Source organism: Passer domesticus, chromosome 24 (genome assembly GCF_036417665.1).
Source record: "Passer domesticus isolate bPasDom1 chromosome 24, bPasDom1.hap1, whole genome shotgun sequence".
Lineage (NCBI taxonomy): Eukaryota > Metazoa > Chordata > Aves > Passeriformes > Passeridae > Passer > Passer domesticus.
This window is the reverse complement of record NC_087497.1, coordinates 2,596,552-2,611,420: the sequence shown is the minus strand read 5'-3', so window position 1 is coordinate 2,611,420 and position 14,869 is coordinate 2,596,552. Positions and strand designations below refer to the sequence as shown.

Genomic DNA, 14,869 nt, shown 5'->3' with positions numbered 1-14,869 from the left:
GACTTGTCACAGCTTGAAGAAGACAAAATTATGTCCTTGGGACAAGAATTACAAAGTCAAAACCTGTAGAAAAATATGGAACAGAAAAGTTTGAAGTTGCAGAAAGTTTTCCTGCCTTTCTCTCATATTTACAAGGTTCATTTACCAAGAGCTGCAGGAGCACAAATCCCAAATTCCCATTTGCTGTGCCAAGGGCTCTGTACTCTGAGATACAGCTGAGTTCATGTGCTTCTGCCTGGAGATCTCCACAATGGCCCCTGCAGTGTCCTGAAGTGCAGGGGCAGATTTCTGAGCACACCACTCATGCCCACTCCAAAGCCCCTCTGACAGATGTCCTGCAGGCCACCCCTCCAGTGTCCTTTGGTGCTCACTGCCTCTTGTCCATCTTCAGCATGTCCTGGGCAGAAGCAGCACTCAGAGATGGGTTAAACAGACCCATTTAAGATAAGCAAATTTGCCAGAGAGCAGAAATCTTGTTGAGATCTGGTTGAATCCTTCCCTGCGTGAGGCATTTCAATCCTGAAGGTTGGAGCTGGACAGGAACTGCAGCTCATTGCCTGTCCCAGAGTAAAATGTGAAAGCTTCAAAGCCCTGTGATTCTTCCCAAAGCAAAGACCATCATCACTGGCCACCACGAGCACAACTGGGACAGAAACACAGGCCCTGGGAAGGCTCCAGACTTGGACTGTCTGAGCTCTCAGCAGACATGGCAGAGACAACACAACACCAAGGGTGGGAGACACAGTCTCCTTGTAAAGACAGGGTTTAAGAACAAGACTCCAAATCCTGGAATTTAAAGGGTGACCAAGCTTCTGTCACCAAGGTTGGAATAGGGTGACAAGCAGAAACAAGGCGCAGAGCGTGAAATCCTTACACTGAAATTTGTAAAACTGAATGTTTTACAAATTACAAAACCCTTTCACCCTGCTGGGAAATTCTGCTCTCCCTCTGGCTGTCCTACACAAACTGTCACCCTGGGCATACTTTAGGCTGACTTCACTGTGCTTCCAAACCTCTCAGCAGAGGATGGTTGGGCAGAGCCACCAGCCCTGCCTGCAATCAGCAGCTCGGTCAGGCACTTTTAGACCCCTATAAACAACAGCCCTGGAACACTCTTCTTCCTTGAGGTTGTCCAGTTCCATCCTGAAAGCACTCAGACTTCCAGTCTGCACAGGCACAGCCCTGCCCCATGTCTCAGTGAACAGAAGTGTTGTTACTGGTCAGAGATCCTGCAGAAACAAGTGATGACCTGTCGTGTTCATATTTTCTGGAAAAATCCCTTTGCCTAGGATTCTTCTCCTGGGAAGCTGAGAAGCCTCAGAGAAAAAGGAAAACAATATTATCTCATTGTTTCTCCTGTGTTTCGTTGCTTTGGCATGTGGTTGGAGATTGTTTACCCACAGGTGACTGTTTCATTGGTTTCATGTGAATTGTTTTGACTTATTGTCCAGTTGGGCCAAGCTGTATCAGACTCTGGAGAGTCACGAGTTTCATTATTATCTTTTTAGCCTTCTGTAAGCATCCTCGCTGTATTCTTTAGTACAGTTTAGTATAGTATTTTTTAATATAATATAGTATCATAAAATAATAAATTAGCCTTCTGAGAACATGGAGTCAGAGTCATCATTCCTTCCTTTGTCCGGGTACCCCACAAATACAATAATGAACCAGTGCTGTTCAACCAAAGAGAGACAGGTTCCAACACCAGGAAACCTCCTGCCAAGACTCAGTAACACCCTGAGATATTGAAACTCTGTTTTGGGCCAGGAAGATAGTGGAAAAAGGAAGGAAACACCCTAAACAAAACCCAGATTCTCTGGTATATGAAATATTCCAAAATAAAACATAAGGAAAAGTCAAGTTGAGAGGAAAGTCTAGACAGTGAGAGTAAGGACAGGCTGGAGACCAGAGGAAACTGCTTCTCCCAGGTCAGTTCCTCTTCTCAGAGGCTCCTGCCAGCCTCAAGACATCACTCAGTAACCTCAGGTCTCTGACATGCCATGGTTCCCACTGAGCCCCAGATCTGGTATATTTGCTGAGCCACAGGCACTGCCAGCAGCCCAGAGCCTCTTGCTGGGCTCCCTTACCAAGCCCCCAAACCTCCAAACACCACGTGCATTCCAGGACACACATCCAAGCTGAGCCAGGGTCACTACCAAGAGCCTTGGCTCTGTGCTCCAAATAGCCCAAGAGATTTTCCTTGGGATCTTCCAACAGCAGCCTCAGAGGCAGCACCACCCAGGTCCCAGGGCTGCTTGTGTATTACACTCATGGATAAACACCTGAATTCCTCTGTGTACCCTCCTTCCTCCTGCTGTTGGTGCAGAAGCTCTGCCTGTGTGGTCCCCAAACCAGCCATGCCAATGCAAAGCAATGCCACCCAGCTTAACGTGTGAGCTCCAAATCCCAGCTCAGTCCTGAAGAGACAGTAATTAATATTTTCCCATCTCCTCCAAGCAGGAATGCACAGGAGCTCACCTGAGCTGTTACCCTGCCAACTACTCCTGATGAGGCTCCTCTTCCCACCACTATGTTCTCACCCTGAAGAAGGAAGAGAAACCAGGCAATGTCCAAAATATAATAATAAAATACACATTACCTTTGCCCCTGGGCAGGAAACCTAGCAGCTGATCATCTTCTTTTGAGGAGACAAAGCAGTTAAACAACAAATCACATGGCAGCAGTGGTGGTGAGAAACGAAGAGCTTCATGAACTTTCTGTCCAGGGTCAGCATCTTGTAACCCCTGGAGTCACTGCAGCAGCCACAGCAGGCAGCTCTGACCCAGGGTAACGCAGAGCTGTGAGCCCAGGGTGGATGGAGCTCCCCTTCAGCCTATCCCCATGGTAACTACCTAAAACTACTCACATTTGCCTGATCTGCAAGCAGAGGAAGCAGCAGCCGAGCCCAGGCAGAGGGAGTAGGGTCTGAGAGCCCACACAGACCTGTGCAGGCACTGACCAGTGCCCCCAGTGCCCTCACCCAGCTCCCACCAGCCCTGGCACAGTGGCAGAGGACGAGCTCTGTGTTAGCTCTGCCCTGCCTGGCTGGGTTTGGGGCTCCCTGCCAGCTGGGCTGCTGCCAAGGCAGCAATTCCAGTCCTCCAAATTCCAGAGCTGGAGCAGCTTCCAGCTCTGCCCGCCCAACGTTAACGCTTTCACCACTGCCCCTCTCCCACAGCACACAGTCACCCCTCTCTGTCCCAGAGCATCCAGAAGGGTGGAACAGGGGGTAGCAAACCCATCAGGAACCCTAGAGCAACTTGGAATCAGCCAGGATGGAGGAATGGCACAGGCACCTTCTGAGACACAGACAATGAGGGCTTTACCTGTGTCCCCAGGCAGGTGTGTCCCTGCTTCCCTGTGTTCAAGGTGACAGTATTTCCCTGCCCTCCAGCAGTAACACATGAAACATGGGAGCAGACTTCAGGGACACCGGTGTCTGTATGTGTGTGTGTGGGCAAGGTCCTTTCACAGGCTCTTTGACTGTGGCTGTCCTGTGCTGGGCCAGGAGCTGGGCTTGATGATCCTTGGGGATCTCTTCCAGCTCAGGATGTTCCCTGACTCTACACCCCCTGAGCAGAGCTCCAGGCTCCCAGCCAGCACTCAGCTGAACAGAAAGTCCACTTCACCTGATATAAAGCCCAGACATGTATTTAAGGGTAGAAAAGTACATGTATAAGAGGCATGAAAAGATATGTAAGGTGCTGTACACCATGTATGAGGAGTGGAGCAGGGATTGCTGGCCAATGGACATCCCTGGGAGCACCCCACTGGTGTGGGTGGGATGCTGAGGGAAGTTTGCTGCACACACACAGAACTCCCCCTCCTTTGGGACAGCCACTGGGATCTGCCTGCCCAGCAGCTGCCCGGCTGAGGTGGAGAAGCTGCAGGTGCACAGGATGAACTGTCCCACATTCTACCTTGCTCTGTAGCCCAGCAGAGCCAACATCCATCCCTGGCCCGTGGCCGATGTGGAGAGAGCACCAGGACCCACCACAGGCACAGGCACTCCCAGAGCTACATTTCCCCATGTGGTGTCCTGGTTTGGATCTCCCAGCTCCAAGGTGTGCAGCATCCAGACAGGAGCACCAGGACATGCCCAGGAGCCCACAGCCATCTGGCCACTGGCCACAGAGGTCTCCCAGCAGGCTGCTGCACAGCCAGCAGGCAGCAGTGGAATTACCAAGCAGGCATGCAGGCTGCTCCTCCTTGCAGTCTGACCTCCCTTTCCTTCTTTAACACACACACGTGCCCTAATGAAAGCTCCATGGAGTGGCTGGCTGGGCCCCAGCTCCAGCAGCTCCCTGCCCAGCCACTCCAGCTAAGCAAACACTGCTGGGAGTGGGAGGCCCTGGGGATGGAGAAGGACCATGCCTGGGAGAAGCCCTGCACTCCTCCACCTCTGCTGGCAGCAGAGACAGATTAGAGCTGACTGGAGTTACCAGCATTAAATAAACATGCCTGCCCTCTTTGAAGTTCTGCTTCCCTTAACATGAGCTCACTCCACGAGGCCTCTTTTTGCTCAGCCCCAGGAAGCCACGGGGTTACTCATTCTCCATGGAGTTAACTCTTCACAGGATTCCCCACCTTCCACAAGGGCCTCACACAGTCAGTCCAGTAAATGAGCACAGACCAGTTTACCACAGCAGCACTTGACTGCCTGCATGTCTCTCCAGCTCTCTTTAAGAGGAATTCCCAGCAGGAAAGGGAAACTGCCCGACTCCAGCACATGGTCCTGCAGGCTGGCACATGGGGAAGGTTTACTGCAGCTCAAGGAAAGGGCAATTCCTCTGTGGTGATGCATCCTCCCACCCTGCCAAGAGGAGCACTCTCAGGTCTGGGAGGACTGTGCTCAACTCTCCACCACAGCAGGGCTGAGGAAACACAGGAGGAATTTCATTAGAGGAAGTTCCCAGTACTCTGTTCTTTTGGTTTAATCCCACAAAGTGCAAGTCAGGAATTCTTGGTCAGGAGAGGGAGCAGACAGTCACAGAGGGAGAAGTAAAAGCACAGAGACAAGGCTGATCTCAACTCCCTGGCATTTTTGCACGGCTCATGCAATGCCTGCTCTTGTCCCAGGAGCTGGAAAAAAAGGACAAAGAGAGCAGAAATCTGCCTGAGGGTGAGGGCTGCCTCTGCCTGAGTGGGGGATGTGACTTTTTGGGGGTCACTATTTTTGTACACGAGCAGGAAGTGCAGAGTCTCTGCACATGGAGCCAATGGGAAAGGGAGAAGCCAGCCCAGCCACCTGCCAAGGGAAAAGCACAAACTCCCCAGGATGCCACAAAAGGGTCTTGTTTCTGGATAATTGACTGGGCTCTGCTCACTCACAGCTTCAGCCCCTGGCAAGAGGAGGCTGGGGAGGAAGAGAGCTGCCTGTACTGGGGCTGAGGGTCAGACAGGTTCCCACTTCTCCTGAGAAGGGAGCTTCCACTGTGCCCCTGAAACCTTCCACCCCCAGGTTACTGCCAGGAAAGCTCCCATCAAACACAAATATGTCTTGAGCCACATGTGCAGTACCTGAGAGGCACCTTGGAGATGCCTGGAGAGAGCTCCAGGGCACCACTGGAGGAGTCAGCCACTGGCAAATAAGGTCCCAGTGCTCTGCAGAGCCTGCAGGGCAGCAGCAGGTGGGACACAACAACCAGCAAGAACAGAGGGAGAGGATGGGAACTGCAAGGCAAAATGTAGAAATCCAAGATGAAGAGGAATCATCTTCAGCCAAGGGGAGCTCACAGCTTGGCTTGCACACAGATCATGTGAGATCACTCAGGCAATCCACTGAGAGCAGCCCTGCAGGCCTGAGCACAGACCTGGCCCATGCCAGGGACACAGGGCAGCACCAGCCTGACAGGGCAGCATGAGCTGAGCCAGGACTTCCAAGAGCAACAGTCTTGTCAGAGAAATGCCTTTCCTAAGCAACCCTTCAGCTCTGGCAGAGAGTTTGTTCTCCTGGCCCTCATTTCATTGACAAGCCATGTGCAGGGCTTGCCAGCCAGCAAATGCCAGAGGGATGTGCTTGGGGACAGTGACAGCCTCCCTGGGCCCAAACACAACTGTGATGTGAGAAAGCTTGAGAATCAAACCAGCCATTGCTCGGGCCTTTTCAAGGCAGCAGGTTCCCCAGCCCTGCTCCTACCCAACAATCACAGCCCCAGGAACAAGGCAGGTATGACCTGCTCCACACCTGCTTTGTCCATGCTCATACCAAGGCACACCAAGAAAACTGCCCAAAGCACAAAGAGGCGCAGTCCTGCAGCTTCACACTTCTCATTATTCCAGACCCCCTGAGAAAAACTGCATAGGAAAATCTGGTTCAAAGGCGCAGGAGAAACTTCAAGGAAATTCCTGGAGAGGAGCAGACCTCAGCAATGTTGTACAGCACCATCCCTCCCCAGAGCCATCACCTTGCCCATGTTTCTGGGTAGCCACTCCTCAGCACCTTGGTGCCAAGGCTGTTCCAGTGCTATAGGTCTGATCACCTGTACCTTTACCACGCGTGAAGCAGCACAAAAACCAGACAGGGCACCCAGGTGTCCTTGCTGCCAGTCTCTGCCTGCTTTGCTGCTCTTTGAGAGCTGAGTGGAGGAGCAAGACAGCTAAAAAACAACGTGGGCCTTACCTTTTGTACCAGGGGGCTGCAGATTATCTCCAGTCAGCGAACACCAGCCTACGGGAAAGATGTCCCGGGAATCATATCGGCACCAGTAATCGAAGGCACCTCTCCAGCCATCAAATGTTATGAGGACCTCAGAACCTCTCACCTCCCCAATGGTGGCCGGGCAGATGAAGTGAGGGTTCTTCCTGTCCACTGCCTCCAGCTTCATACCTGTCTTGAAGAAGTTTTGGGAAGGAGATGGTGGTTCCTACAAGAAGAAGTGGAATATATGCTCAAAGGGGATATGGCAGTGCCTCCCCACACCAGGGCTGCCCTTATCAGCAAATTCACCCCCACGAGCAGCTGAAGGGAGTTAGTGGGCTGGATTTGAACCCCAATAGGTGTGCACACACTGGCTGGGCTACACAGCCACTGCCCTTTAATCAAGAGGCAGCAAAGTCCACTATTGGACTGAACCCAGGGAGTGGCACATTCTAGAGAGGTGCTGATGTTCCCCCCTTGCATTCCCCACTTTGAGCAGCACCTGCAGCTCCAGTGAAAAACCAGCTCCTGCCTCAAGCCTGAGCCCTGAAGCCCAAAGCACCTCCCTGGCAGACCTCTGGCTACATCCTGGCATTGCTATGGCACAGCTGCAGAGGACACAGGTCTGTCCCAGAGCAGCCCCAAGGCAGAGCTGTGCAGTGTCACCTCCTACGGGACCAGCACATCTCTCATGAGACACCAGCTCTGAGTCTGGTGCTCTGCAGCCAAGGGGCCACTGCTAGAAGGATCTGCACAAACAGGGAAATACCTTGTGAAAAATCCGGACAGGAGCCATCTCTGCTCCATTTAGAGTCTTCAGAAGGAACATGGGCCAGGAGGAGGCATTCAGCCGGAAGCCTGAGGGGAGGGAAGAGGAGATGGAGACTTTTAGACTGTGGGGGTTGATGGATCTGGCAGCACATGCCTGCTCTGATGGGAACTCACACAACTGTGATCCCATACCACCCTCCTCCCATGCTGGAGTCAGGTGGGACTTTAGCCAAATGTTCTGAATGCAAAGCATTTGTGTTATTAAAAAGAAACATCTGGAAACAGCTGTCTGACTGCAATATTCACTTCTCAGAACAATCCCATTGACCATCCAGACAGAGCACTTTGTGCAGCACAAGTGCTGCCAGCTCCAGTGATCCTGCTGCAGGGGAGACATGAATCAGCAAGTGCACACTCAGGCTGTGGAATTTCTTCCTCAACAGGGAATCACAGCTTCTGGGTGGCCTCCTCTACCTCTAGTGTGAGCTGCAGGCAAGCTAATCTGAAGAAATAGAGGCTGTGACTTGGCTGGAACACATTACAGGGAAGGATGTCAGGTTTTGGCTCAACACCTGCTGTGAAAAAAGTGGAGAAATAACAAGAGGGGGCTTATGGGAAGAAAAAAGCAATTTCACATGCTCTGAAGTATGTGGCACTGACTATGACTATACAACCAACAGAAGGTTCTGGATATCACAAAACATCTTTGCTAAATGTACATCATCCTACACAGGCAATTTCTGCAGCTCGGCTGTGTTAGGAGGGGTTTTGAAGGTAATCCTGGCACTGGACCTGGACCAAGAACATGGCAAAACTTTGCCAAGGTTGCTCAGCACAGGTCACCCTGCCAGCCCTGAGCTCTGTCAGATCAGCTTGGAAACCAAACCAAGCAGCCACAACTGCAGGGGATGGGAGAGCTCAGCTCCCAGAGTGGCAAAGAAAACATTTTATGTGAATCACAGAACATCCTGAGCTCAGGGACCCCCAAGACCCAGGCAGTCCAATTCCTGTCCCTGCCCAGACCCCCCAACAACCCCACCCTGGGCATCCCTGCAGCTCTGGCAGCCTCGGGGCCGTGCCCATTCCCTGGGGAGCCTGGGCAGTGCCAGCAGCCTCTGGGGGAAGAACCTTGCCCTGATCTCCAGCCTGAGCTGCCCTGGCCCAGCTCCAGCCCTTCCCTGGCTGCTGTCCCTGGAATTATCCGTGTAAAGAAAGAGCAGCAGCAGATGTGTGCACATGGAAAATACTATAGGAAAGAGAAAACCCTTAGTGTGTTTTCTAGGCCCTTGAACTCTGCAGGCAGGAAGCACAACTGCAGCACTAGCTCAGCTACCTGTCTTCATGCTGGGTGCAAAATCCTCCTCTGCTATGGGCAGGGACACCTTCCCTGATCCCGTTATGCCAGGGCCTCACCACGCTCACAGGGAAGATTTTTCCCTAACCTCTCACCTAAGCGTGCCCTCTCCTCTCAGGGTTCAGCAGGTGACACAGAGCAGAGCCGGGCACATGGGCAGCCCTCCCGGACCTGCTCCCCAGCCCAGCCAGGGCTGTTCCACCTGCGTTTCGTGCCCTCTGCTGGCCACACCTGCCACGGCACAGGAGGGACCCACCGCGCCCGGGAGAGATGGCAGCAGAACCACTGCATGGTTTGGGTCGGAAGGGACATTAAAGCTCATCTCATCCCACCTGGGCAGGGACATCTTCCACTAGACCCAGCTGTTCCAAGTCCTGTCCAGCCCGGCCTTGAAGATATTATTTGGGGATATGCTAATTGAGAGATTTATGAAGACACTAAAACTGCTGGGCAGCAGAATGCAAAAGCAGGTTAATTTTTCAGGAAAGAATCAGCAAATCAGCTTGTCACTGGGCTAGCATGAAAGAAAAAGGAAAGTGTTGTGTGTTTAACAGAAGACAGGAAGAAGTGTTAGACTGTCGAGGCTATTTATAATGTTGTAGCCAAGCAAAATTAAATAAATATAATTATGAACTATTGCAAGTGTCCCTTCACATGAGACAGGACTTAAGTCACTGTGAACCTTTTCAGACATTAAGTTTCCTGCCCAAGTAACCTGGTATTGAATCCTAGAATAACAGGGTAGGTTGGGTTGGAAGGACCCTAAAGATCAACCAGTTTTGCCTCTCTGCCATGGGCAGGGACACCTTCCGCTGTCCCAGGTTATTCCAAGTCGTGTCCAACCTGGCCTTGGACACTTCCAGGGATGAGGCAGCCACAGAGAAGTCACCTTGGTTCAGAGACCTCTTCCATCTACACTCTAAAGGACCTCCCTGTCCGTGTGTCTGTATGGAAACACAGACCTGGTGTGGTTTACAAACCTTGTGCGTATCCCAGAGTGGGCAGGGGCGGGCTGTGGGCCTCTGTCCCAAGCACAGATCTGTAAAACCCCCCAAGCTTTCCCGACCATCAATCCGACCCTCACTGGACAGCTGAACTCCAGCTCACCCAGTGGAGGCTGCAGCATCCCTCCATTCTTCTCACAGTTGCCAATGGGCTGGATCTCAGCAGAGTCCACCAGCCTCCAGAAGTCGTTCTTGTTGTCGCTGCCGTCGAGGCGCAGGCGCAGGCGCGCGCCCGTCAGCCCCACCACGGTGGCGATGCACGTGGACGTGGTGTTCCGCGGGTCCTGGGCCTCCAGCTTCATGCTGATCTTGAACTCGTTTGCAGGTGGAGTGTAGGACTGAAAAGAGCGGAAAAGGGGCCAGTCAGAGCCAGGATTGCCAATGCATGCACCAGTGTGGACACCCAGGGCACCGGGAATATTTCCCTGTCTGCTCTGGGTGCCCTGACCCCCAGGGCAGCACTGACTTTGACCCTCATTCATGGAGCAAGTTCCCTAAACTTCAAGATAGACTAGAGTCCACAAAAGTGTGAAATAGACTATAAAGAGTAGTGTAGGTGGATCACTTAGGTGGGAAATTTAGGGTTTGGGATTTTTAGTATGTTGTGTATGGAGGCAAGATGGAGGGCACAGGGTGTTGTCCTGGGTTTCTTCTTCATGCTTCTTCTTCCTCCTTCTTCATGAGTTTGGGTGGCATTTTGTAAGTGGGCAGAAAAGTCTGCATTATGGGCTCTTTGGGATCAGTTATTGGGTTAAAAGGGAAAATAATCTAGGTGTCAGTTCTTAATTGGATAGTTCAGCTTTAAAAGACCGTGCAACAAAAGATTGTTGGCCATTTTTGTAGTGCTTTTCCAGTGCACTGAACCTTGTGTTGAGAGTGTGCAAAACTATAGATAAGAAAACAATAAACAAGAACCTGAAGACTGAAAAAATCCAGTGTGTCTCTTTTTCCTGACACAAGAACACTCCAGGAGGGTCTCAAGCACAAAGCTTCCAGTAGTAGGAGCACCTAAATGGAGTGTGCTGAAGGCTGAAAGCCCCTCCAGGCACAGCACAGAGGCATCATAGAGAACTCAGCAAGCCCTGGCACATCTGTAACAGACCCCCATTCTTTCATCCTGCATCATCTAGGCAACTAAAGCCTGTTCTCTTGGAATCACAGAATCATTAATGCTGCAAAACACCTCTAAGATCATCAGCTTCAGCTGTTTCTACAGTACTGCCAAGCCCACCACTAACCCAGTTCCCCTAAGCACCACAACTACATGTTTTCTGAACACTTCCAGGGATGGGGACCCCACCAGTGCCTGGACAGACATTTCCTTGGCCTGATCACCCTTTTAGCGAAGAAATTGTCCTGATATACAACCTGACCCTCCCCTGACACAAGCTGAAACTGTTTCCTCTTATCCTGTCCCTTGTTCTGCTCTGGCAGGAGCAGAGCCTGACCCTACCTGGCTCCATCCTCCTGGCAGGAGTTGTGCAGAGCCACAAGGTCCCCCCTGAACCTCCTTTTCTCCAGGCTGATCCCCTTTCACAGCTCCCTCAACCTCTCCTGGGGCTCCAGCCCCTTCCCCAGCTCCATTCCCTTCTCTGCACATGCTCCAGCCCCCTTGTTGTGAGGGGCCCAAAACTGATGCCAGGGTCTGAGTGCAGCCCCACCAGTGCCCAGTGTAGGGGATTAACCCTCTCCTGGAAAGACTCACCAGCCAACCCCAGACCCACACAGACACTCACCCTCCCCTCTGCCCACACCAGGGGTCCCACACTGATTCACTCCTGCACCCCCTGTTCTCAGCACAACCACCTCTGGGCTCAATTCCTGCTGCCCAGGGGCTGCTACTCTGTCACAACAATTGGGTGAATTCTGCTGAAAATCTCCTGATTGAGTAGGATCCCCCAAAAACTGGATTCCAGCCTACTCAGGACACTCTCTCCAAGGGCCTGTGCTTGACAGAGTTAATAGCACACTCGTGTTCCCAACATGCACATCTGAGAGGAAAATCTTCTGTGCTACTCTAAATGCATCTTTTTAATCTTTGCTTCAGCACTTGGATTTCTGTTAAGTCTCCAATATCCTAAAGTATCTTCCTTTCCAAGCCAGGGGCCTATCCCAGGCACAGAACTCCAGGGCCGCCAGTGGACCATAGCCTTTGACCTTTCTTGTTTTCACCCTCTTACCTGCTTGAAACAATGGGCAGGAGCTGGGATGGCACATGTTTCTTTCAGGTACTTCTCCCAGGTGAAGTGACCTGAGAAGTAAAAACAAAAGGATTCAAATAGGAAAGGATGAGCAAAATTCTCAGCAAAAGAACTGGCCAGACTCCTAAGCTGGCAGTTCTGCACTTCTCACAGAGGAGGTGCTCACAGGCAACACTTTTTCACCAAGAACCTCTGATGTTTGTGAGCGCAGAAGATTTACAACTGCAACTGACAGGCAGAACAAAGCACAGCGCTGCCTTCGGCATCCTCCTGCCTCGGTGCTGCTGAGAAGGGGCTGCACAGACTCAGGATAACAACCTACAACTTAATGGAAAACACCCAGCACAGATGGGAATCTGCTGAGTCCTCCAGACAACTGTCCCTTAAAAACCATTCATTAAACACATCACTCAGTCTGGGGATTGCAAACAGTCACCGTGGGCTACGAGCAGCACAGCCTGGGGGCTGGAATGAGATTATCTTTAAGGTCATTTCCAACCCAAGCCATTCTGTGATCCCATGATTCTAAATCATGGATTTAGAACAGGAACCTGCTTTGTGGTGACTGGATGGTCCCCCTGGTCCAGCACAGACACAGCCCACCCCATAGACCAGGGATAAACCAACCCCAGCAGTAAGTGGACAGGTCAGCAATTAACTTCCTGAAGTGCCATGAAGTCCACAGGATGGGCAGGATGGGAGCAGGGATTGTCCAAACAGGGATTTACTGAGCTCCATACCTCACACCCAACCTCAAGCCCCCTTCCACCGAGTGCTGCTGCCAGGGGAAGTGCATTTCATCCTTGCCTGCACCTTCCTCACGTACAGCAGAAAGGGTAAAAGCAACATGCCACCCAGGCAAACCCGTTATTAAATGAGGAATTAAAAGCTCCTGTGATCTGTGCAAATCATGACTTTTGCCATTTAAACTGAGCAGCTGGGAGAGGAACCTTCCAGCATGACATTCGCTTGTATTCATCCAAACAGCTCCCGGGAGACCGCTGTTTTCAAGGCATTTCAAGAGCAGTGGTGGCAGCACAATTCAAGTCAGCCACTGCTTCCCTGAGTCAGGCAAGTTCTTAATCAGTCTATTTTCAAAACAAAAGCTACATTAAGAGCCATTTTAGCTACTGCAGCACACACCACACCTCTGGAAATTGAGGCAGTAAGGCCAGCACACATTGCTTCAGTGCTGCCTCGTGCACAGAAGAGCCTTCATAACCTACAAGCTTCAAATAAATACAAGGAATGCTGATTTCTCACCATCTCCCATGCAGATGACTAGTACACTGTTAAAAATGGGGAAAATGAACAGAAAAAATACAGTTTCATTGCCACACTGGCTGAATATTGCTGTTTCCAGACTGACAGCACTCTCCATGCCCCACAGTACTCAGCTCCATCCACTGGCACATATTTTCCTTTCAGCCACAGTCTCACACTGGGTGAATGAGGAAATTCAGTGAGTTACTGCAATGATGCTCTCACAAAACCAAAATTCTTTTGCTTTAATTGAAGATATGATTTTATACTTGATTCTGTCAATGAAACTCTTTGCTGAATAATGTGGAGTAAACACCCAGGCAAAGCAAAGCTTGGCACTCCTGGCCTGGAAATGCCTTATGTATTCCACCCCTTAACTCTGGTGGCTGATGTAGGCTCATCTCAGACTGGGATGGGCCTTCTTGTCCTCAGAGCACAGGGGACACCCAGGTGACAGTACTGGGTGAGCAGTGCCAGTCTCAGCCCAAGGCCCTGAGCCAGCAGCCTGAACAGGATCAGCTGTGCTTGACAATTTTATTTAAAAAAAACCCCAAAAACAACCTCCCCTCAGCTGGTTTCAATCCATCACTATTAAAAGTTGTCATAGTTTAAATCTTCCCACTTTCCACTCTCTCCACACCAAGCCAGGCTGTCCTGCTCTCTGCAGCAGCTCACTCCACAGCCCAGATCCATGCTGCACAACCCAGTGGGAACAGAGAATTTCTGACACAGCTGCAGGCCTCTAAAAATAGTGTTTGGACATGGAACTTATTTGAGATTAATTCTAAAGCCTGCTGGGATTCAACCACTGTATGAAGACACACACAGCACTAGAACTGCAGCTTCTCTAAGACCTGAGGGAACAGCATGAAGCTGTGCCAGGGCAGCTCAGGCTGGAGATCAGGGCAAGGTTCTTCCCCCAGAGGCTGCTGGCACTGCCCAGGCTCCCCAGGGAATGGGCACAGCCCCGAGGCTGCCAGAGCTGCAGGGATGCCCAGGGTGGGGTTGCTGGGGGGTCTGGGCAGGGACAGGGTTGGACTGAATGATCCCTGGGGTCCCTTCCAGCCCAGGGTGTTCTGTGATTCTTATTCCTAATAGTTCTAGTGATTTATTTTGCAAAGAAAAGCAGGAGCAGCAGAAAGACTTCTAAGAAAAGACAGAGCTGATACAGCAGTGCCCACTACCAGCCATCCCCTTACACACAGGTGGCAGGGCAAGCACAGGTAGATCCTGAGTGTCTTTTTCAAGATTGCCCTCAAACCAAGGTAAGAACTGCAGACTGCAGCTGGAAGCTGCCACCACACCTTTAGCATGAGAGGAAATCCTGCACTTCGGGCCCTTGTCCCAAGTCCCTCTCTGCCTCTCTCCAGCACACTGGATCTTCTTCACAGGAAGAAATGAGAGAAAGACCCGTAAATGAGAACCACCCTGTTTTTGCAACTCCATCTGTGAGCCAAACAAAAGCTAAGGATTGGGAACCTGTGTGACTCCCTGTGCCTTGGCTGTGGAAATGCCACTGGGGTGGCTGTCTGTCACTTGTGCTTGCCTTGGGAAAGCTCCTTGTCATGTGCTCATGCCAAAGGAAGAGATTACTTCCAGGCAGAGAGTCAGATTTGGGCTCTGATGTCTTAACCTC

At 51.4% G+C, this 14,869-nt stretch overlaps 1 protein-coding gene across 7 annotated transcripts in view; it reads right to left on the bottom strand.

The window, feature by feature from the left end:
- SCMH1 (Scm polycomb group protein homolog 1) overlaps positions 1–14,869 on the bottom strand; it is a 61,932-nt gene that overhangs the window by 24,608 nt on the left and 22,455 nt on the right. For all 7 annotated transcript variants that reach the window (XM_064398662.1, XM_064398660.1, XM_064398663.1 and 4 more), the window contains 4 exons: positions 11,950–12,020; positions 9,873–10,107; positions 7,410–7,498; positions 6,623–6,866 (listed from right to left, as the gene is read on the bottom strand). In XM_064398662.1, the coding sequence (XP_064254732.1) occupies positions 6,623–6,866; positions 7,410–7,498; positions 9,873–10,107; positions 11,950–12,020 (639 nt within the window). The remainder of the gene's footprint in view (positions 1–6,622; positions 6,867–7,409; positions 7,499–9,872; positions 10,108–11,949; positions 12,021–14,869) is intronic.